This window comes from Elephas maximus, chromosome 2 (assembly GCF_024166365.1).
Source record: "Elephas maximus indicus isolate mEleMax1 chromosome 2, mEleMax1 primary haplotype, whole genome shotgun sequence".
Classification (NCBI taxonomy): domain Eukaryota; kingdom Metazoa; phylum Chordata; class Mammalia; order Proboscidea; family Elephantidae; genus Elephas; species Elephas maximus.
The window spans coordinates 49,291,784-49,316,128 of record NC_064820.1 but is presented as its reverse complement, the minus strand read 5'-3'; the positions used below and the strand labels follow the sequence as shown (position 1 = coordinate 49,316,128).

Genomic DNA, 24,345 nt, shown 5'->3' with positions numbered 1-24,345 from the left:
TGGAGTTGGTGTCTTTCCCATGCACATGTGCCCTATGTTCTCTTAAGCCGTCTCCTTCCCCCAGCCAAACCTGCTTAGGAGAAGGACTTGAAGCCCATTCAGTGCTTCAGGTAAAATTTGAGTTTTTGCATTCGAGAAAACCTCAGTGATCAAAGCTTTAGGTGGAGGTTGCTTTTTGGTGGCAGTGGCGGTGTAGCGGACTGTAGGAAGTGGTGGTGAGTTGGTGCCCTGACCCAGTTGTTATTGTTAGGTGCCATCAAGCCAGTTCCAACTCACAGTGACCCTACAGGACAGAGGAGAACTGCCCCCATCATGTTTCCAAGGAGCGGTTGGTGGATTTGAACTATCAACCTTTTGGTTAGCAGCCAAGCTTTAACCACTGTGCCACCAGGGCTCCTGCCCTATTGGAGTCTCCTACTATATGCTTGTGCTGCCGTGTGGCAGCCTGGCTTTGCTCAGACATGTGGGCTTGGAATATAGGTGACCCTTAAAACTGTTATTAAAAGCAACAGAGGAGCAAACTTCAATTTTGCTGCCACCATTTTGTGGTCTCCAAAGCATTCCATTTCGCAATTCCACTTTGTTTCCCTTTCTACAAGTTAACCAAGGCATTTGGCAGCTGCAATGCAGAGTCAGCAGCAATAGCTCTGTTTTTCCTTCACTGCCTGGCGACAGCTCAAATTTGAATGAGTTCTCAATCCCTCTTGTGCTTTTGGAAGTTTTCCCAAACACAAGGAGGCTGCTAAAAGAACAAGAGTTTTAAAACTACATGAAATTCTTCAACAAGAAGCCTGGAGAACGGCTGTTCAAATGAAAAGAGTATGAGACAAAAAAAGGCATTCTTATGTGTTATTCATTTATATGCCCCATAACAGAACTTAAGAACTTAAAAACTAGTCATATAGGTCAAGCAAACATGAAAAAAAAAAAAAAACCAACTGCAAAAAATATGAGAATGTAAATATATATAGATCATTTATTGTTTTCTTAGTATGTGCTGGGCATTTTGCTAAGTGCTTTGTATACAGTACTTTATTATATAGAATTGATAACAAAAGTTTGGGAGGCAGTTCTTATTATCCCCATTTTACAGATGAGAAAACTGATGTTCACGGAGATTAACCAACTTGCCTAAAGTCACATTGCTAACTTGTTGGCAATATTTTGAACTGTTAGTGTATATGTTTGCAAACATAAAAGACTGAAAGGAATAAACTATATTTTAATTGGTAAAGGATTATGGGTGATTTTTATTTTCTTCATTTTGCTTATGTAAGTTTCCTAATTTACCTCCAATTAATGTTTTTTATTAATAGAAAATTATTTTTAAAATGAGATTATGCCAAACAGTCTATGGATGAGTTATAGGTAATCATTGTGAGGAGATGATGAAAATATTTTGTGTGAATTCCTTTTCTTCTGTTTGTGAAACAGTGAAGACTGTCATAAGAGATATGTCTATCTGAAAGCATTGAATATTGATGCCAGTGATGAAAACATTAACAGAAATTTGAAAGTGTTCACTATCCTCTCTTCAAATGCTTCATTTCTGAAATAAAGGTCTGAAGTGGGCCACAAACGTGTGCAACTGGTGTGCAACAGGAACTCAAAACCCTATGACAATCATCATCCTGTCTTGTTTTCCAGAGGTATTTTTCATTTGTGACTCAAAAAATTCTCTCCTCCCACAGGGACTGTGGCTGGACACTACTGCTGGAAACCCAGGAAGATGGGAGCCTGCTGAGAACTGTTTTTGCCAGAAATCCAGTCCTGCCACTCTTTGCCTCTAGGCTGTCATACAGATTCACACATTCCTTAATTTAAACTCCCTTCCTAAATGCAGGAAACCCTGGTGGTGTAGTGATTAAGTGCTATTGCTGCTGACAAAAGGGCGGCAGTTCGAATCCACCAGGCGTTCCTTGGAAACCTATGGGGCAGTTCTACTCTGTCCTATAGGGTCACTCAATAGCAACGGGGTTTTCAGGTTTTCTCAATGCAAACACAGAATCTTCTCTTGACTCTTTCTTGTATCAGTCACTACTTTACTTTTCATGGTTAGCCAAAATTGCATTGCTTTAAGAAAAAGTTGGCTCCCTGTTCTCAGGACAGCAAAGCACATTTAATGTACATTTTTCTGTCAGAAGCAATTGTGGTCACCAAGATGGCAAGACATGAGTTTGGAGTCTCCCTTGAAAGTTACGAGGGTAGGTGCGAGTCTGGCAACAACCTTAGAATGACACTTTCTTTTCTTTTTTCTTCCCCAATGGCTGTGATCTTTCAGAAGTAGATTGCCAGGCCTTTTTTCCAAGGTGCCTCTTGGTGGTTTCGAACTGCCAACTTTTCGGTTAGTAGTTGGCATGGCCTGGCCCTGTCCACATCTCCTGTTTCATCTCTCCCCATCTTCTCCCGCTACACAGGCCTTCATTCGGTTCCTTGAATCTGCTGTGTTTCTTCCCCCATAAGCCTTTGCACATGCTCTTATGACTTTCTCCAGGTTCACCTAGTTAACTCCGACATCTCATTCAGATTGCAGCTCAGTTGTCACTTGCTCAGGGAAGCCTTCTCCAATTTCACTAACCAGGCAATTTCCTCTTTTTTCAACTTAGCATTCATTTACGTTTGTTCTTCCATTAGACCATCAGCTTCATAAGGGAAGGAATGTGTTTGTTCTCTACTTTTCTTTTTTGGCTTGCTAAAAAAAAAAAAAAAATTTTTTTTTTTTTTATTATAGAGCCAAGCGCGGCGTCGGTTCGGTGGTAGAGTTCCCGACTTTTGTGTGGGAGACCTGGGTTCCATTCCCAGCCAGTGCACCTCATGCACAGCCACTGCTTGACTGTCAGTCAAGGCTTGTGTGTTGCTGTGATGCTGACAGGTTTCAGCAGAGCTTCCACACCAGGACAGACTAGGAAAAAAGGCCCGGTGATCTACTTCTGAAAATCAGCCAGTGACGACCCATGGATCACAATGGCCTGATTCCAATGTGCTTTGGGTCTCCATAACTTGATGGTGGCTAACAACAACAACTATATACCCACAATGTGAGTACTTAGAGACTCAGTGACTATTTCCTGAGTGAGTGAAAAAAGACATCCTCTAGGGTTGTTATGAGTTGGAATCAACTCAACAGCAATGAGGGGGAGTATAGGGTCACTACGAGTCAGAATTAACTTGATGGCAATGAAGTTAAGGACAAGTAGCCAAGACACTGCAAACAACCTGTCTGTCCTTTCCCAGGATTCCTGCCTTAATTTTTTTTTTCCTTTTTTTAACACCACTCCTAAACCAACAAAAGCAAACCAGTTGCCATTGAGTCGATTCTTACTCATAGCGACCCTATAGGACAGGGTAGAACTGCCCTATAAAGTTTCCAAGGAGTGCCTGGTGGATTTGAACTGGCAGCCTTATGGTTAGCAGCTGTAGCACTTAACTACTACACCACCAGGGAAGAGAAAGCAAATGTTCTTTAGGAGTGCAGAGCTATACAGAAGTCAAACTTCATACATTCAGTAAGGGACGGTTACAGTAACTAGGCCTCTGAGTGATTATTTGGACGATGCTTTTCCTTGACTATAAAGCACCTTGGTTTCTAGTCCTTGTTATTGGCTCATTTCAGCTCAGATTCACTTAATAAATTATAACAGATATTTATTGAGAAGCTTTTATGTGCCAGGTATTGTGATGGTGGCTGTGGAGGATTCAGACTGAGTTAGACACTGTCTTAGCCTTTTGGGGTTTATAATCTGGAAGGATAATGAAGAATACACACATATCAGAGTACAGGCAGGATGTGATTAAGACAAGAGAGGAAGGTGTCAAAGAAAATGCTTGAAGGATCCAGGATGGGAAAGATCTCTTGGCCTGCCAATGCATCTGCCCCAGGATGGAGGGAGCAGGGACCTGATGCCTTTCAGGGGCTGTGCAGGCCAATCTGTACAAGCCAAGAAGACAGGCTATGAAGAAGTCCCTGTGGATAGTGCATTTCATCTTAGCAATTTAGTTCTATTTATCATCAAAATCCTGGGGTGAGGGTAGCTTGTTAAAACATTGTATCATTTGGTGAGTAAGAAAGTCTGTATTTAAAGCTAATGCTACTAAAATTTGTTAAATAAGTAGCTTTTCAAAAGCTGCCATTTGATAGAGTATCAGTTCTATAGTAGCCAAAAAGCTATAAAGGGAAGTTTATACCTACTCCTCACTTATCAACTATCTCTTTATCTGACATTTCACGTTTATGACAATAGTAAAAAATCTACTATCTGACTATTTTGCACATTAACAATGTACACCTGGCAGTAATGAACACTGAGGTGAGAGTCAAGAGTAACGCTGGCTGTGATGGTGAAGGCTATGGGTCAACTTGGCTCAGCCATGATTCTCAGTGGTTCGGCAGTTATGTAATGATGTAGTCATCCTACATTTTGTGTTCTGATGTGGTCCTCCTCTATATTTTTGAATAATGCCGATTTTCACATAATGGCCTGGTCTTTGGAACCTAACCATGTCGATAAGTGAGGAGTGGGTGTATTACTTAGACAATGTCATAAAAAACTCTCAGCTATTTGATTAATCTAGAAAATTCCTTAGTTCTAAGGAATGTGGCCACAAATTTCTTAGAATTGTGAGAGAACAAACTTCAGCAGTTCCAAAGCTCCTGAACAAATAACTCTTTGTTTATTCAGTATCACCTGTATGCATAGAATTAAGCACTATTAATTACTCCTGTGCTTTATGAGTTTTGTAGGGAGTTTGGAAATACAAACTTAATAATACAAAAATAACAAAGCAATGTTGTTGTTGCTGACTGCCTTTGAGTCAACCCCTGACAATACTATGCACAATGGAAGTGGACCGTTGTGATCCATAGGGCTTTTATTGGCTGATTTTTTGGAAGTAGATCACCAGACCTTTTTTCCTAGTCTGTCTTAGTCTGGAAGCTCTGCTGAAACCTGTTTGGCATCATAACAACATGTAAGCCTCCACTGACAAACAGGTGGTACATTGGCCAGGAATTGAACCTGGGTGTCCGTGTGAAAGGTAAGATTTCTACTACTAAACTACCACTTCAGGCTTAAGATAAGTGCCCAAGGAGTGGTACAAATTGTAAGCTTGAAAGGTACCCTGAGGAGGGAGACCTCACAGTGGGCTGGGTGGCTTTGGATCCACTGGGATGTGAGTTGGGGTTGGAAATAACAATGACAGCTAGTCTTTTTGTGAGCACTTACCACATCAGGCATTATGCTAGGCACAAACACATATTTTCTTACTCAGTCTTCACAACAGCCTTTCAAAGCTTTGTACTAGCTATGTAATGAAAACCGTATCACAGTGGCATAATCAGAAGCTTATGTTTCTTCACATATTAAGTCCAGAAGTGGGCAGTGTTGTTCTGACACGGTTGTTTGAGAAACCATCAAAGATCCAGATCCTTCTAGTTTCTTGCTCCACCATGGTCAGTGGGTGGATTGTATCCCCATGATTATAAAATGGCATTGCATTGGCATCCTAGCAGAAAGATAAAGAAAGTGACACGTGCTAATAAAAGGAAAGCAAGATTTTCCTAGAAATCCTCTTTAGAACTGTGTCACAAGACCATACCTACTTGCAAGTTTGGCTGGGAAATGGAGGTTTTTTTTCCCCCATTAAATCTGAGCATATAGATGACTAAAAACATTGGAGTTTTGTAATAAGGAAGAATGAAGGAAATAGATGCCGGTGAGACAGCTAGCACTGACACAGATGAAAAACAAAAACAAAAAAACCCAAAACCAGTTGCTGTTGAGTTGATTCCAACTCATGGTGCTGCTGTGTCAGAGTAGAGCTGTACTCCATAGGATTTCTTTTCTTTTTTAATTTTTAAAAAACCTATTGTGGTAAAAGTATGCATAACAAACATATGCCATCTCAACAATTTCTAATGTACAATTCAGTAACACTGATTACATTCTTCAAGTTGTTCAGCCATTGTTGCTATCCTTTTCCAAATCATTCCACCACCATTAACATAACCTCAGCGTCCCTCCTTCCCCTCCGTCAGCCAAACACTCCACCTTTTCTCTCTCCCTCCCACCCCTGGTAACCACAAGTAATCTTTGGTTTCTATATATTTGCTTATTTCGCATAAGTGATATCATAGAATATTTTTTTTTGTGACTAATTTTGCTCAGCATGATGTTTTTAAGGTTCATTCATGCTGTGCCATATATCAAGACTTCATATCTCTTTATGGCTGAGTAGTATTCCATTGTATTTACATACCACATTTTGTTTATCCATTCATTTGTTGATATACCATTTGGTGGTTCTCACCTTTTGGCTATTGTGAAAAGTGCTGCAATGAACATTGGTGTACAGGCCTCTGTTTGTGCTCTTGCCTCCATTTCTTTTGGGTCTTCTGTAGGGTTTTCAATGGCTGGTTTTTCGGAAGTAGATTGCCACAGCTTTCTTCCGAGGTGCCTCACATATGTGCTGCTATTATTCCCATTTTACACAAGAGGAAAGTTAGGCACTAAGAAGTTAAATAACTTGTCCAAGGTCCTACAGTTAATAAGTAAAAAACTGGATACAAACATAAGCAATCTGTTTCTAGACCTTGAATTTTAACCCTGTGCTAGAATTTGAACTGGGGAGTAGAAGAAGTGACAGTTTGGCGTGGAGGGTGGGGGATGTGCAGAGGTGGGAATGGTCATGTCCAAGGTAGCCTGGGACTCGACTAGGGGAGCCACACAGGACAGCATTGGGAAATAAGGTGGTTTGGGTTCATCCCATCTCCCAGATACACCTTCAGGGTCAGAAGGCTTGTCAGTACTGAGGTTGAAATAATGAGGACATCAAAAAGAAAGTGTTGGCAAGAAGTGAAAACCTTGTTCAAGAGGTAAACACAAAGTCAGGGGAGGTGACCAGGGTCAGTACATTTGGAGATGACAAATTTGAGCACAGCCAGAACCCAAAGTCTCTAACAAGTCCAAGGTTGAAGCTGGAATACCCCAAGAAGCAGCTAAGTTTAGGTCCAGACATGTTCTGAGAGCCCAGATGCCTATGATGGTCTTGAAGTCATAGGACTTGGGGCCAGGTTCTGGGTCTGGTGATTTGGGGTCAGAGTGTTGAGAAACTGGAATCCTGGAATACTGCATCGCTAATGCCTGTTTAGTTTATAGTGATATTTGTACATTTAGTATTCTTGGAACATCATTGGCATGCTACTTAGCCTTTGCCTTCAGCCCCTATAGTTAAACACATTAAGAAGATGTGATGACCCTAGACAATCAAAGCACCAAAACAAAACAGAACCAGAAAAACAGAAAGACGTGTTCTGTTGGAGCTAATATTTTAAAATTTTAGCTCTACCTTTGTTATCTCATAGGGTATCTGGGGTGTGAACACAAAGTAAAAGGTAGAATTAGACAAAATGGCTAACCACATCTGTTTTAGATTATGTGCTTTTCTGTGTAGTTCCTGAGCGAAGAGCTAGCACCATGAGACTTCAGGTTTGTGAAAGAGACACGACTTACAATTTGAGAGGCTCAGCATGTAAACGAGCACTTCTCTGAGTGCTGAGCTTTCTTGCCTGGTCGTGTTTGAACAGAGGCTAGAAGACTGTTGAGGAGAGTTGTCTCTTGCATGGAGTTTGACTACTGTCTCCTGCATGGAGTTTGACTAAAAGGACTTCAAATCTGTTGTTTCATAATTCTACAGTGTACTCATCTGAAATCAATCTGAACTTTAGGCTCTAAGAAGGAATCTGAAAGCATTCCTGCCCTAAGTCTGTCATCAGCCAAAGAGTAGGACGGGCTTTGGAGGGCCTCTTTCCTCTTAGAACAAGTTTCTTCTTTTTTCTATTGAAAAAACATATCAGATAAAGTATTTTGGAAAATAGTTATAATAACTATCCCTCAGAAACCAAGAGAATAAATGAAATGCAATTTTAGGAACTGTGTATTTATTATTGGTATCAAAAGTACCAAGCTTCAGCATGTGTGTGTCCAGCCTTGAAAAATAAACACACACCACAGAAAGACAGATACACTTACACACACACACACCATAGACAGACAGACACATACACTATAGACAGACATACACTCCCCACAGACAGACATATAGACACAGACACCACACAGAGACAAACACCACTGCCACAGATACACACCCCCTGCAGAAGCCACCCCCCCACAGACAGACAAACACACATATGAACACGTGCATACACATTTATGAAGAAAAATATATTCATGATCATTGCAATGGTTAAACTTTGGAATTCAGGATCTATTGAGTTTGAATCCCAGCTCCTCTACTTTCTAGCTCCCAACCTGTGGCAAGTTGCTTTACATCACTGTGCTTCAATTTTCTCATCTATAAAACAGGAATAATAGGCTGTTGCAAAAGTTTTACGAGGTTATTACTTATGAAAGAGTTAAAATAGTGACTGGTGCATAGTAAAAACCCAATAAATGATAACCATCATTATTGCAGAGTTTTTGAAGAAAAAACATGTAAGAACAGAGAGGAACTAAAAATCACCCTAATCCTGAACAGTGGAGGGTCCTGGACAGAACTGAAGAAAAATGCCAAACAAAATTCTAATTCATAAAAAAAGAACAGACTTACTGGTCAGACAGAGACTGGAGAAACCCTGAGAATATGGCCCCTGGACACTCTTTTAACTCAGCACTGAAGTCACTCCTGAGGTTCACCCTTTGGCCTAAGATTAGACAGGCCCATAAAACAAAAGGAGACTAAATGGGCACATTAGCCCAGGGGCAAGGACGAGAGGCAGGAGGGGACAGGAAAGCTGGCAATAGGGAACCCAAGGTCGAGAAGAGAGGGTGTTGACATGTAGTGGGGTTGGCAACCAATGTCACAAAACAATATATGTATTAATTGCTTAATAAGAAACTAATTTGCTCTGTAAATCTTCATCCAAAGTGTGTGTATATATATATATATATATATATAGCCCTATTTCTGAAAGAAAACCACTGTTAATTCCGAGCATATCGGCCCATTCCTTCTTCCTGTGCTTCTCCCCTGTCGACTATTACTCTGGAGTTATGGTCCAGTGTTCACTGTTCCAATATGTGGGTGTCTACACTCACACACACATGTTCTTATTCTTTTAAAGGCTAGAATCTGTGCCATCATTGATTAGATAATCCTGAATAAATATGTACTCAGGATTAAGCTATGCCTAAAAGGCCAAAACTTTCTTTAATAGTTAACATAGAGTCATTTTTCAAAGAGAACAAGTACTTTGCCATTTTCCCATTAATTCTCTAACCAAGGAAAGTATACCACCTTTTATTCTTGGTTGCTTTGTTTAAATATTTATGGCTCTGAGTTACATAAGCATAAACCCAAACCAAACCCATTGCCATTGTCAGTTCCAACCAGGGCCTCGAACCAGTTCGAACTGGTTCAGTGATGACTGTGAAGTGAAACCAGAACAGACTCTAATTAAAAAAAAAAAAAATGGGTGGATCTGGAACTCTAACCGGAATGGGAAAAATTACGAGATGAAGTCCTGGAATGGGAGACTTGGAAGAGGCGTAGTGAGCCCTTCCAGGAGCCTGATGCATGAGACCGGATTATTGCCAGAACTGAGTAAAGCCACACACATTCAAAGTGACATGGTCAGCAGCCATCTTTGAGTAGGGCATCACTGTTTCTGACTCTGCACAAAATCCAAGAAAGAAGCACCAGGAGCAAAGTGGGTCCTTTAGACCTGAGGTTCCTGAGCAGAGAAGCTCCTAGGCCAGGGGATGATTGATGAGAAAGACCTTCCTCCAGAGCTGACAGAAAAAGCCTTACCCTGGATCTGATGCCCTGAATTTGGACTTCTAGCCTACCATACTGTGAGAAGATAAATTTCTGTTTGTTAAAGTCATCCACTTGTGGTATTTCTGTTATAGCAGCACTAGATAACCAACACACAAAGCACGATGTCCTTCTCCAGGAATTGATCCCTCCTAATAACATCTCCAAAGTGCATGAGGTGTAGTCTCACCATCCACACTTCTAAGGAGCATTCTGGTTGTACTTCTTCCAGGACAGATTTGTTTGTTCTTTTGGCAGTCCATGGTATATTCGGTATTCTTTGCCAACACCACAATTCAAAGGTGTCAATTCTTCTTTGGTCTTTCTTATTCACTGGCCAGCTTTCACATGCATATGAGGCAATTGAAAACACCATGGCTTTGGTCAGGCGCACCTTAGTCTTCAAGGTGACATCTTTGCTTTTCAACACATTAAAGAGGTCTTTTGCAGCAGATTTGTCCAATGCAATGCAACTTTTGATTTCTTGACTGCTGCTTCCATGGGTGTTGATTGCGAATTCAAGTAAAACGAAATCGTTGATAACTTCATTCTTTTCTCCGTTTATCATGATGTTGCTTTTTGGTCCAGTTGTAAGGATTTTTGTTGTCTTTATGTTGAGGTATAACCCATACTGAAGGCTGTATTCTCTGATCTTCATCAGTAAGTGCCTGAAGTCCTCTTCACTTTGAGCAAGGAAGGTTGTGTCATCTGCATAACACAGGTTGTTAATGAGTCTTTCTCCAATCCTGATGCCCCGTTTTTCTTCATATGGTCCAGCGTCACAGAAAACTTGCTCAGCATACAGATTGAATAAGTATGGTGAAAGAATACAACTCTGACACATACCTTTCCTGACTTTAAACCATGTGGTATCCGCTTGTTCTTTTCTTTTTGTTTTCTTGATCTATGTACAGGTTCCTTATGAGCACAATTAAGGGTTCTGGAATTCATATTCTTTGAAATGTTATCCATAATTTGTTATGATCCACACAGTCGAATGCCTTTGCATAGTCAATAAAACACAGGTAAACATCTTTCTGGCATTCTCTGCTTTCAGCCAGGATCCATCTGACATCCTTTTTTGAATCTGGCTTGAATTTCTGGCAGTTGCCTGTTGATTCAGTGCTGCAGCCACTTTTGAATGATCTTCAACAAAATTTTACTTGCATGTGATGTTAATGATATTCTTTGATAATTTCCACATTTTGTCGGAGCACTTTCTTGGAAATAGAAATATGGATTTCTTCCAGTCGGTTGGCCAGATAGCTGTCTTCTAAATTTCTTGGCACAGACAGGTGGGCACTTCTAGCATTGGATCTGTTTGTTGAAATATTTCAACTGGTATTCTGTCAATTCCTGGAGCCTTGTTTTTTTGCCGGTGTCTTCAGTGCAGCTTGGACTTCATCCTACTGTGCCATTGTTTCTTGATCATATGCTACCTCCTGAAATGGTTGAATGTTGACAAGTTCTTTTTGGTATAGTGACTCTGTGTATTCATCTTCTTTCGATGCTTCCTGCATCATTTAATACTTTCCTCATAGAATCTTTCAATATTGCAATTGGAGGCTTGAATTTTTTTCTTGAGTTCTTTCAGCTGGAGAAATGTTGAGCATGTTCTTCGCCTTTGGTTTTTATCTCCAGGTCTTTGCACATGTCATTATAATACTTTGTCTTCTCGAGCTGCCCTTTGAAATCTTCTGTTCAGCAATTTTGCTTCATCATTTCTTCCTTTTGCTTCGGCTTTGTGATGTTCAAGAGCAAGTTTCAGAGTCTCTTCTGACATCCATTTAAGTTTTTTCTTTCTCTCCTATCTTTTTAATATTCTTCATATCTGATGCCCTTGTACAACTCATCTGCTCTTTGGTCATTATCATTCAACGTTGTCAAATGCATTCTTGAGATGGTCTCTAAATTCATACTCAAGCTCGTACTTTGGCTCATGTGGACTTGTTCTACTTTTCTTCATTTTCACCTTGAGCTTGCATATGAGTAATTGACGGTCTGTTCTGTAGTCTGCCCCTGGCCTTGTTCTGACTGATATTGAGCTTTTCCATAGTTTCTTTCCACAGATGCAGTCAGTTTGATTCCTGTGTATTCCATCTGGTGAAGTCCACATGTATAGCGCCATTAATGTTGTTGAAAAAAGGTATTTGCAATGAAGAAATCGTTGTCCTTGCAAAATTCAGTCATGTGATCTCTGCCATTGTCTCTATAACTAAGGCCATATTTTCCAACTACTGTTCCTTCTTTGTTTCCAACTTTTGGATTCCTAACACCAGTAATTATCCATGCATCCTGATTGCATGTTAGATCAATTTTAGACTGCAGAAGTTGGTAAAAATCTTATATTTCTCCATCTTTGACCTTAGCGGTTGGTGGGTAAATTTGCATAATAGCTGTATTAACTGGTGTTCCTTTTAGGTATATGGATATTATCCTATCACTCACAGCATTGCACTTCAGGATAGATCTTGAAATTTTTTTTTGATGATGAATGCAATGCCATTCCTTTTCAAGTAGTCCTTCCTGGCATAGTAGATCATATGATTTTCCAATTCAAAATGGCCAATACTAGTCCATTTCAGCTCACTAATGCCTAGGATATCAATGTTTATGTGTTCATTTCATTTTAGTTGATTTCTAATTTTCCTAGATTCGTACTTCATACATTCCGTGTTCCAATTATTAATGGATGTTTGTTGCTATTTTCTTCTAATTTTGAGTCGTGCCACATCAGCAAATGGCTAGACTGTGCTATGGTCAGGATTGCTAGGTGCTCTGTAGGTATAGCATAAAACCTAAAATATACTGCCAGTTGAACTTGCTTGAGAGTATGTCAGTCTGATCACACTGGCTCTATTTCCAGGCTGAGTCAAATGCTTCTTGTACTTACTATTATCCTAGACATTAACACACTTAACAAATACATGTGTAGTAAAAGTAGAACTTACTTGGAAACCATCACTATCCAGGGATGGCATCATTTGATATTGCTTCTTACCTGACCTACCATGGACATGCCAACTTGCAAGTGTTAGTGGAAAGATATATACCTTTCTGAAATACTAAGAATTTTATATTTGTACATTTTGAAATTTTCATATCCTTTTCAATGCCCAACTGTGACCACTACTAACTTTCATTTATATGGTTCATAAATTTGCAAAGATACTATATTTCATTCTTACAAAATTCTGTGGATCTATAGGTCTCCCAATGAGTGGAACTTCTGTGCTAATAAAAATGAGGCCTGGATTCCCTTAGATCATTAGATACTAGGGCCTATTTTCTTATTTCCTTCCCTTAAATCAAAAAGAAAAGAGCAGATGCCCTGGAGATTCCCACATAGCTTCAAGATTTAAACATTCCAAAATAATCCAAGCAGGTCTGTAACCACAGGAAACCACAATGATTTGAAACAGCTGGTGACTTTTCCAACAAAGCTCACACAGTGTGGGTCAGGCTAACACCTTGCCACCACAATGCAAAAGGATTTTTTTTTTTTAAAGTAGCAGCATAACTCGCTGGCTCAGTAAATGTTTCCCCGTATTATAGTTTAGAAAATAATATGACTTGGAGGCCTTCTGTACCCTTAGGCCTTCCTCCGCCCCCGACTGTACCATTTATTCCTCTATACTGGGGTGGCTGAAAAAGAGGGAATAAATTATTAATTGCCAAAACTTTTCCCCCACAGTCTGCGTGGCAGTCTTTGTTACTTTCTGTTAAGATGATGATAATGGTCAGCTCCACGACCTGCTCTGCTTGCAAGATCATGCTATCCTGAGCACTGAACTTTGGACTGCAGCTGGGGCTGAGGTAAACAACAGCACTATAAATACCAGAGCTTCGCTGGGGCTTTGTGGAGCTGTGCAGCTGAGCAAAGAGAAAGGAAGCAGATGCGTTGGAAGGGGTTTTGTAAGTAGGAACTTTATTTTTTCATACTTGATTCTTTCAGGGCTTGGTAAATATTTTGTTTTTGAGTCTGATAAAATGTTTCTTTCCTTAGACTAGTTTAAAAAAGGAAAGAAAAGAAAAGGCAGCTAAAGGAAATAAGGAAAGCAATAGAAAGAAAGAGAACCAAAGTCTGAGGTTGACTGTGGTGGGTGAAGTTCTGTAGTGGACATATTAGTTCTCGTTGATTCTGCTCTGCCTTTTCTGCAAGTTTAGGGTGATGACGGTGGGAGCAGGGAAGGCTGGAGAAACGTAACACTTTGGCTGGCAAAAGGTTGTGATTGTTACCTAGGCAATACTACATGCTCAGACTGAAATAGAGTGAGAACTGTAAAGGAAAAAATAGCCCCATGGATATGAAGGCAGAAATTGAAATGTGACGATTCTACAGTGGCATGGAAATGTCCAGGGATACTGTGTGAGTGGTTCCAAAAACAAAAAGGGGTGGGAAGTGGGGGAGAGCAGATTTTTTCATAAGGCATAAGTTGTCGCCCTGAAAAAAAAAATGTGAGAATCATGTGGTCTGGGATTAAATGCAACGTTTTGCAATTTAAGTGGTAAGTGGGTGCTTTCAGGTGAAAAAGGAAAGAATCTCAGATGTCTGAAGTTCAGGGAAGAAATGGAGAAAGCTTCTGAATTTCCTGCCTTCTAATGGAGCATTTTTTAAGTCTGTGTGGAGCCAACAAAACTAGGTTTTGTGATAGAAAAGTGGTGAGATGAGTGAAGTTCCCAACTAACTTTCAATTGTTATTGGATCAGTTTCCAGTAAATCTAATTTTGTTATCTTCATTATGTAGCTATAATTCTAATCAAAAGTTTATTGTATAATAAATGATCTTAAAAAAACCCAACAAAACAACAAAGTGACTACCTCTGCCAATGGCTTTAGTTATTTTTTCATCAAAAAATCACATGAGGGAAATGCGTGAAATAGCCTGTCATTTAAATTCACCAGTTAGCCAGTTAGAACTCTTTGCTATGTGGTAAAGTGAGGGCACGAGACAGACTTTATGTTGAAGGTTCTATAACTAGTGAATTTATACACTAAAAAATAGAGAAATTTCAGTCATTTTAGTATTAAAACAGTTGCAATTTTTTTTTTAATGTTCTTTTTGCCATCGTAGGGGAAAAACAAACAACAACAACAACAAAAAACAGAAAAACTGGCTGCTAAAGTTATTTCAAGGTGACCTACCTAAAAAAATCAATGTATTTCCCAGTGGCTAAGAGGTCATGTTTGAATTTACCAGAACTGGTTTGAATCTAGTCTCTCTGGTGACTTACTACCTGTGTGGACCTGGGCAAGATGCCTAGACTCTGTTAGCCATTGTTTCCTCAACTGCAAAAGGGGATAATGGCCACATAGTTGTGACCAACTGGCGTAATATATAAAAGTGCTTAGCATTGCCTGCATATGGCTCTATAAATGCTCAGCAAGTGGCAGGTATAATAATAATTGTATCACTAATATAAATACTGTCCTAAAGAAATTTCTTAGATTTAGTCCAGCTATAGCTTCTTCTTTTTTAAATATTAGACTTAAAAAAAATATCAGGATAATTGGGTTGGCCTTAATAAGTCATTTAACTTATTCTCCCCCCCTTTTAGTTAGGCTGTCATAAATATCCTATATAGGTAGGAATTTTGAATCTAAATCGATCTGATTTTAACTTTTCTACTCTCCTCTTAATTCTGGGCTTAATCGAAGTAACATATCATTAGTCCACTCCATTGCCCTCCCTCCCTCCCCCCCAAATGTTTTAGCTTTTTCAGTGCCTGAAAATGCACCAGCTTCCTAATTCTGGAATTTTGTCCTGATGTTTTTTTACACTGTTACTTCAAAATGAGGCTGGCATGTCTGTGTGGTTTTTCCTTCCTCTGCTTACCTCTGGGGAGTGTGCTCTTTTTTCACCACATCTCTCCAGTTCACCTCTTCTATTTGTACCTGTTTGCTGAGAGAGCTAGCCCTAGTTCTGGGGGTACTGCTGGTTTGGTATCTAACCTTTAGTTTGTCAGGTATCTTCCAGGTACCTGTTTAGACAGGCATTTAGCCTGTCAGTTTGTTGTGCTGTGGTGGCTTTTGTGTTGCTGTGATGCTAGAAGTTATGCCGTCAGTATTTCAGATATCAACAGGGTCACCCTGATGGACAGGTTTTAGTGGAGCTTCCAGACTAAGACAGACTAGGAAGAAAGGCCTGTCAATCGACTTCTGAAAATTAACCATTGAAAATCTTAAGGATCACAACAGAATATTGTCTGCTGTAGTGCTGGGAGGCCACAACAATGGGCTTGAGCATACCAACAATCATGAAGATGGTACAGAACCAGGCAAGGTTTCCTTTTGTTATACATAAGGGAACCATGAGTCGAAGTTGACTTGATGACAACTAACATCTAACCTTTTACCTTCCTCATTCAGAGGAGGCATATTTTACCCAAGAATGTGCCATCTCATCACAGGAACTTCTGGAAAATAGTTGTCATCAAAAACAGACCAATCAAGTGTGGATTGCAGTGAGTCTTAAATGGCACATGGGACAGTGATTTGTGATATTTCTCCTCTGTCAGGTTTCTCCCTGCCTTGATCATAATCTTGGGGGTGATACCTAACATTATGGCAGGAAGTTTTATATCTGAAGAGATTTAAATACTTTAATGTTAACGTAAAGCTAGACTTCGAGGAATAAAAGGAGCAACGGGGAGCCATACTCAGAGATTTACAAATACAGAAGGGTTGAATCTGAAGAGCTAAGGGTTCAGTGTGAGTCCCATTCATGCTGGTATACCGTCTTCCCTGTCATGTCCCTCCCTCCTGGATTCTGTTTCTGACTCTTTTCATTACTGTGCAGAGTCCCCTGTTTACCCCTTCCTTCCGTAGTTTTTTTTCCGTAGATTGACAGAAGAGGACAGAAAGAAGGAGTCAGAACTTAGTGTCTCAAATCAAAGTCAGATTGTATTTGGAGAATGTTACTTGGTTACAGAGCCCAGAGTCTTCAGTATTTTTCTAAACAAGTGTCTTCTCTTAAGGAAGTACTTGGCTGCCTCATCAGACGAATTTCCATGGGGTGCTTTTCTAAAATACCTTGCTAACCCAGACAGATAAGAGGTACTTTGACAACTCCTTTGCCTCTGGCTAATACTTTCCCCGTTATAGGAAGATTTAGTGCAGGGAGGCGCAACAACATGGACAGAGAATCCATGGGCTGGGTATTTATAGGAAGTATAATCATACCTGCTGGATTTATGGAAATCCATAGTGCTGACATACCTGTGAAGATGTCTTCTTTTACAGGACAATCCCAGCAATGTGGAGAAGCCTGGGGCTTGCCCTGGCTCTCTGTCTCCTCCCTTGGGGAGGTACAGAGAGCCAGGTGCAAAGCTCCTTTTGTAAGCAACCCCCAGCCTGGAAAATAAGGGAAGAAGACCCAATGCTAAACTCAATTGGTTCAGTGACCGTGGTTGCTCTTCTTCAAGCCAGCTGATACCTGTGCATTCTGCAGGCATCTAGGTAAGAGAGTCTTTCTGTGGTCTAAGCTTTCTCAGAGGGGAAAGTGAATAAATAAATAAAAACTGAAGAGATACATTCATTAAATCACATTTTTAGAAAAAACTATACCTGTTTGCAAAGAACCTGCCAGAAGAAATAAGACTAGAGGATATACACCAAAATGTTTACAGTGGTTTTCCTGGCTTATGAACATTTTTCTTCTTATGTACCTATATTTTATAATTTTCTACTAAATATGTGTTACTTGTGCAATGAAGAAATGTATTCCTGAAAAATAATCGATTATTTCAATATAGGAAACAGAGAAAAAGAATGCTTTGCCAGATAGAATAAACACTAGACATGCCACAAAAAGCCTTGGGTCATTTAGTAAATATATATTAAAAAAATAGAACAAATATAACAAAAATATTTGTGGGGTTATTTACTAGATTTATTGGGTAGAATTCTCTGTATATATAAGATGGGAAAAAATATACACTTCATAGGATTAATTAAAAGACTAAATGAGCTAATGTATGTGTATGCATTTAACATAAAGTTTTAACTGAGCACAAGTATTCAATAAATAACTTAAAAAATGGAAGTTTTAGAATCTTACAACAATATAAAGAAGAAGTATGGGTAAATCAAAAATGGTAAGAGAGTCTCATATAGAGAAAGAAATAGAGAGTGAGGAAGAAGAGAAAATAAACCACTAATAAAGTTAAAAATATTCATTTTATGTATTTCCCCCCAAATATTTTAGATTGGAAGACCTGCGAGTAAAACTGGAAAAAGAAGGCTATTCTAATGTCTCCTATGTCATTGTTAATCATCAAGACCTCAATTCTCGATTAAAATACATACATCTTAAAAATAAGGTTTCAGAGCATATTCCTGTTTATCAACAAGAAGAAAATCAAACGGATGTCTGGACTCTCTTAAATGGAAACAAAGATGACTTCCTCATATATGATAGGTGTGTACTTTCCCTCTCACACACACACACAATTAAAAGATACTTGCTTTGTATTTAACTAACTGGTGAGTGATTTGAAATGACATCTGCTTTTGTTTTATTACCAAATATGCAGTTTCAAAATGAGCCCATTAAAATGTATGGTTTTAATATTTTTGAAATGACTTTCTTGAAAGTAAAGCATGAAAAAGAGTTCATTCCAGTAGGGAAATCGGAAAACTGACTGTATTTTTCCCCTGCAAATTGGCATTCTGATTAAATAAAAAGAATTTGTATTTCATATATAATTTTAATCCAAGTATTTTGAAGATGAACGACACTTGGCTTGTCTATAATGTATAATTTAAAGGTTACATACATGACTTTTTTAACTGTAAAATGTGTTAATCATTTAGGCATAATCTGCTTTTGATTACATGAGCAAATAAAACATTCATATTTCAAGGGAACCTCAGTGCCTACATTATCTGCTATTACAAACATTCCTAGTTGGTGCTCTATCTTCTTTTGGTTCTTAGAGATGGTGGGCCAGACTCTGCCTAGGCCTAAGCCCTACTTGGTCTTTCCCTAAATATTTCTTAACATTACATTTCATTCTTTTAGGCCTCCAAACTTCTAATTTAGTCAGTTGTAAAGTATAACTCTTTGATAGCCACATGAAATAGCATATACTGTGTAAAATGTGGGCAAGCAGGACATTTCAACCCTGCCATTTCTGAGAATCCCAAGTGTTATAATTCCACTTCCTTAGTTGTACTGAAATTTTTGTTGCATCAGACAAATTTTTAAATAAATGGGCTACTGACCAGGGCTTGATGATCTTTTCGTTATGTTGTGTGGAATTTGACAGTGCTGCTGTAAGCAGTTATGAAAAGCTGATGTGATTTCCAGGCCTAGTCTATGATAAGGCAGTGGTTTGGGCATTGGTAGAATTTACATAAACCCATTGCGAATTACAAAATTGTATTTGACCAGGTAACGACGACTATACTACACATTTTCAATACTATTCAGGGTTACATATCTATAACATTTCAAAATGCTATCATTAGACTCATTGTAGTCTTGCCATGACATTACTTGGCATGCACATCAAGGAGCTCTTCTGTAGACCTTATCTAAGGAAATTTACTGAAGATATAAGATTAAGCCTATAATATCCATCAGACACAGTTCTTTTTTTAATATTTTATTGTGTTTCAGGTGAAAGTTTACACAGCAAATTAGGTTCCCGTTTAATAATTCTTACACAAGTTGTTCCATGGCATTGGTTCCAATTTTCACAATGTGTCAGCATTCTCATTATTTCCATTCTGCTTTTTCTGTTTCCATTGCTCTAACTTCCCTGCCCCTCCCTGCCCTCTCATCTTTGCTTTTTGGTAAATGTTGACTGTTTGGTCTCATATAGTTGACTGTTTAAGGGATTGCAGTACTCATGCGTAACATTATTTATTTTATAAACCTAAAAAACCAAACCTACTGCTGTCGAGTTGATTCCGACTCTATGTGACCCTATAGGACAGAGTAGAACTGCCCCATAGAGTTTCCAAGGAGTGCCTGGTGGATTCAGACTACAACCTCTGGGTTAGCGGTCATAGCACTTAACTACTACACCACCAGGGTTTCCCTTATTTTATAAGCCAATCCATTATTTGGCTCAAAGGTGACCTCCAGGAGTGGCCCTAGACAGTTCTTGAGTAGGATTATGATACAGAAAATATTGTAATGATGTATTTGTTCTTTTTTTTTTAGATGTGGCCGTCTTGTATATCATCTTGGTCTGCCTTACTCCTTTCTAACTTTTCCATATGTAGAAGCTGCCATTAAAATTGTTTACTGTGAAGAGAAATGTGGAAACTGCTCTCTCATGGTATTTTTAAAAAATTATTCTTAATGGTAGAAAAGAGGAAATATTTTAAGAACTATCTAAATAAGTTACTCTTTCATGACCATTTATCTAATCAATGTTTCTGTTGGTGTACTAAAAAGAAAATACAAAAGTTATTTTTATAATTACATTTCCTGTTATGTAACATATACTTCAAGACATTTTTTCAAGGTTCATATTGTTGCTTTTGTCTACAAGAATTTTTAAAAATAAAAATCAATATAGATTGTATATTTCAGCTACTATCAAATGATGTTGCATGAGTATAAGTGCTCAAAGAATTCAGTCAATATAAAACGGTTTTGTAATAAATTGAACATGTTCACAAGAGCATAGTGATAGAACAGCTTACCCATGGAGTTTCCTGCAATGGAAATGGAAGCCAGTAACTACTTAATTTATCAAAGATGGAAACCTAAGAGTTGTGCTGTGAAGTCTTTACTCTGTCTGCCCACTCTGTAGTTGGAATTTATTTCAAAATGGAATAAGTTACCTACTTGTTGCTGGTATTTGTTTTCTAACAACTATGAGAATATCTATTCCTTGTCATGAGAAGCACTATATTTAAATATCATTTATAAAAAAAGTACTCAAAGAATTGACTTTAATGTGTATTAACTAGACTTTTTTTTCCTTCTCATATTGAAAAGAAAAATACCAAACAGTATTTCCTTGGTAGAAGAGATTGGCTAAATTTTAACTCATGTTTAAAAATGATTCTGAGTTTTATTTGTGAGCTGTACTTCTTTCAGATTTTTTCTAGTTCTGAAGAAATTCACCTCAAATTTTAATGAATCATTTAATTAATTTAGTTGTTAAGGAGCACAAATTAGTTACTTTAGTCATCTCTTTTTTGTATTTTAATCTTTATAGTAAGGATTATTTTACTTCTTTTAAAGATGAGGAGCATGAGGTAATCAAATAAAGTACCAACTCAATGTCGAACCTATAGTAAATGCTCAATATTGATTTCCTCACATCTTGGAATTATTTCTGAATCTCACATTCTTGTAAAGGTCCAATAGTTAAAAACATACCTAGTTATACTAAAACAGAGTAGAAACATTTCCTGTAATATGCTTAAAATTTATAAATCCTCTGTAAATAGGAATAATATCCTATCTGTATCTGATATGCCACATCAAATTGAGGTTTTTCTATTTTATCATATCTAAGATGCCATCGATTATATGAAATGGTATTTTATGTACTAAAAAGAAAAATCGTGCCAATTAAAGTAGGACACAATGCTAAAACACTATCAATAGTAGGGTGTATCCTGATTTTAGAGATAATTAAAATGTGAAAAAAATGTGCTTCTTAGAATCAATAAAATATAGTAATTGGTTTTACAAAACTACACTGCTACAGCTATCTGTGTTGTTTAATCACTGAACGTTTAGAACATTTCACACTATATTTTAAATGTTTATCAAATTATTTTTAAGCTTATAATAAAATATTAAGTTCTTATTGAGAAGTAATTCAGAAATAACCAAGAAATGGACTACTTAGTAGCTGTATGCTAATAACCCAATGGAACTTACAAAATACTCAAAACCTCTGAAATATCAAACCATACTGTTTAATGAGTTTTCAGTTTCTGAAATTGGTTTTGTAATTTTATTTACAAATCAGCTTAGTTGAGGTTCAGTATTACATTGCTCTATTGATAGAATTTGAGTCTATGAGCTATGGGTGCTACGAAACAATAGAGCAAGACTCTCACTAAATTAAAGACCAGTCACGCAGAATGGAATATTATGGTCAATGGGAAACAGGCAGTAAAAGGCTTTTTTCGGCTGACAGCACTACAGCAGGGACACATTAACTTTGGTGAAGTTCAAAACTTCTGCTGGCGTAGTCTGAGGGACGAGAAACTACTAGTTTTTAGCAGAATTTATTGGCATTTTTGAATTATCAGTGAGAAATTACTTTGCTTCAGAATATAGCACTAGATTAGATGCACTGTTGACACAGGTGTGAAAAGTTCCATGTAGATCAACTGACTTTAGGGTATGAAATTTGTTTGCCTTTCCTGCAATCTAAGTTCTTTTAACAAGTTTATCTTTTAACAAGTTTTGCTTCTGCAGATATAAATTGCAGAAGTGTGGCTTTCTCTTTAACCCTCTTACCCCCTGCCGTCGAGTTGAATTCCGACTCACAGAAACCCATAGGACAGAGTAGAACTGTTCCCTAGGAGTTCCAAGGAGTGACTAGTGGATTTGAACTGCCAACCTTTTGGTTAGCAACCTGAGTTCTTAACCACTGTGCCACCATGGCGCCTTAAGTCTCATACAGCTCTCAAATTCCTCTTTAGAATTTTTGGAGATTTAGACGTTCTTGATAAGTAAAGGAAAATTTGAATTCTGTTGTTGAATAAGTTTAATTGTATGATACCCTATTTTAACTATTTGTAAAAGAGTAACATTAGTTCATTTGAGAAATGCTTTAAGATTTTTTGATTAAATGTGAACTTTGAACAAGAAACACTTTATAATTAGCTGTAGGTACGAACCAAACTTGAATAGAGAGTCTAGCTGTTGAGACTGACATAATATTCTTTTCTCATTAGTATGGTGGTAGGGAAAAAAACAGCCAGCTCAATATTAGTAACTAGTTGGAATTTCATATTATGTTAGTTCTACCAATTATTTTTTCATGCATTCCTGCTAAATTTATAATTTGATAAGTGATTTATACATTTGTTCTAGACTCCTGAAGATGAAGACTTCTGTAAAAAAGTATCTTCGGTTAATGTGGAAGACACAGCTGAGGCCTCTAAGCCACATCACCATCATAGTCATCATCACAGCCATGGGCACCAGCATCTTGGGAACCATCAGCATTCAGAGAATCAGCAACCTGGTGACCCAGAGGCTCCTCAGCATTCCCCTCCTCCAGGCCTTCATCACCACCATAAGCACAAGGGCCCTCAAAGACAGGGTCACCCAGAGAGCTGAGATATGCCAGGAAGTGAAGGTTTACAACCTTCCCTTCCACAAAAGAAACTCTGACGAAAGGGATGCATAAATCAATTACTCTGACAGTTGCCCAAAGATTCAGAATTAGCTCCTAGTAGCTGATGCTGCCATTGTCGACATCTGATATTTGAAAAAACAGGGCCCGCAATCACCTGACAGTGTAGAGAAAACCTCCCATCTTTATGTAGCTGACAGGGACTTCTGGCAGAGGAGAACGTCATTGAATCTTGTCAGTGACGTCTGCCTCCAGCTGCCTGACAGGCAAGTCAGCAGCTTAAGCCCACAGGTGCTAGCACCAACTGAAGCTGAAAAAATAAGGCAGAAATGTGAAAATGACCTTCAAACTAAATATTTTAAATAGGGTATACTCCCCACATCAATCTGGACACAACTTTATTTCTAGCATTTTTATAAGCTACCTAGTAAATGGTGATCAAAAATAGAAGTTGGATTTGTGCAAACATGGAGAAATCTACAATATTGGCTTTCAAATTTTAAAATTTATGTCACAGAAATTTTGACCCAGGCCATATTTGGTTATTACAAGGCAATTGAAAGGTGATTGCAGCATTTGGTCAATATGTCTTTCTTCTTCTTTTTCCAGCATTCTCTTTGCATTAATGAGAACAGAAACATAAACTATGACCTAGGGGTTTCTGTTGGATAGTTAGCAATTTAGAATGGAGGAAGAACAACAAAGATATATTTTCCACTTTTTCTTTACTTGTCTCTCAGGACAATATTATCTTTGTCTTTTTAATTTTATATTTTAAACTGATTAAAACTTTAAAGGAAGAAGGATTCTATATTTTAAGATTCAGAAATACTTAACACATTAACAATTTGCTAAAAAAGCATATACAACTACTTTTAAAATAACCATTTATCCTTTTTTTCTAAGTCTCACATCTTGATTTTTAATATCATTCATGAAGCCTTCGTATCTTGCTTTACTAGCGCTATATCACACTCTTATAAAATTTGAGAGTGCATGTTTTGAAAGATATAAGGGGAAAGATAAAAGAATGTTGTGTATCTCTAGGCTGCTTAGAAGTATTTCCATCGTCAATGATGGTTCAATAGGTAAACCAAATCCTATAAACCTGAACTCCTTATGGTTAATACTGTTAAGCAAGAGTGTAGTACACAATTGTCCTAGGTGGTGTGGATTTGTTTAAATAAATACAATTAAAAAAGTTTTACCAAGCTGTCTTTTTTTTCCATTGTTGTGATTAATTAG

At 38.1% G+C, this 24,345-nt stretch overlaps 1 protein-coding gene across 1 annotated transcript; it reads left to right on the top strand.

Annotated features, from left to right (window-relative positions):
• Window positions 1-13,585: 13,585 nt before the first annotated feature.
• Window positions 13,586-24,312, top strand: SELENOP (selenoprotein P). The gene is given in 5 exon segments (XM_049863084.1): window positions 13,586-13,728; window positions 17,057-17,272; window positions 18,021-18,233; window positions 19,986-20,103; window positions 22,836-24,312. Coding segments are annotated over 4 exon segments (1,152 nt in total). The 5' UTR covers window positions 13,586-13,728; window positions 17,057-17,069; the 3' UTR covers window positions 23,454-24,312.
• Window positions 24,313-24,345: the final 33 nt, after the last annotated feature.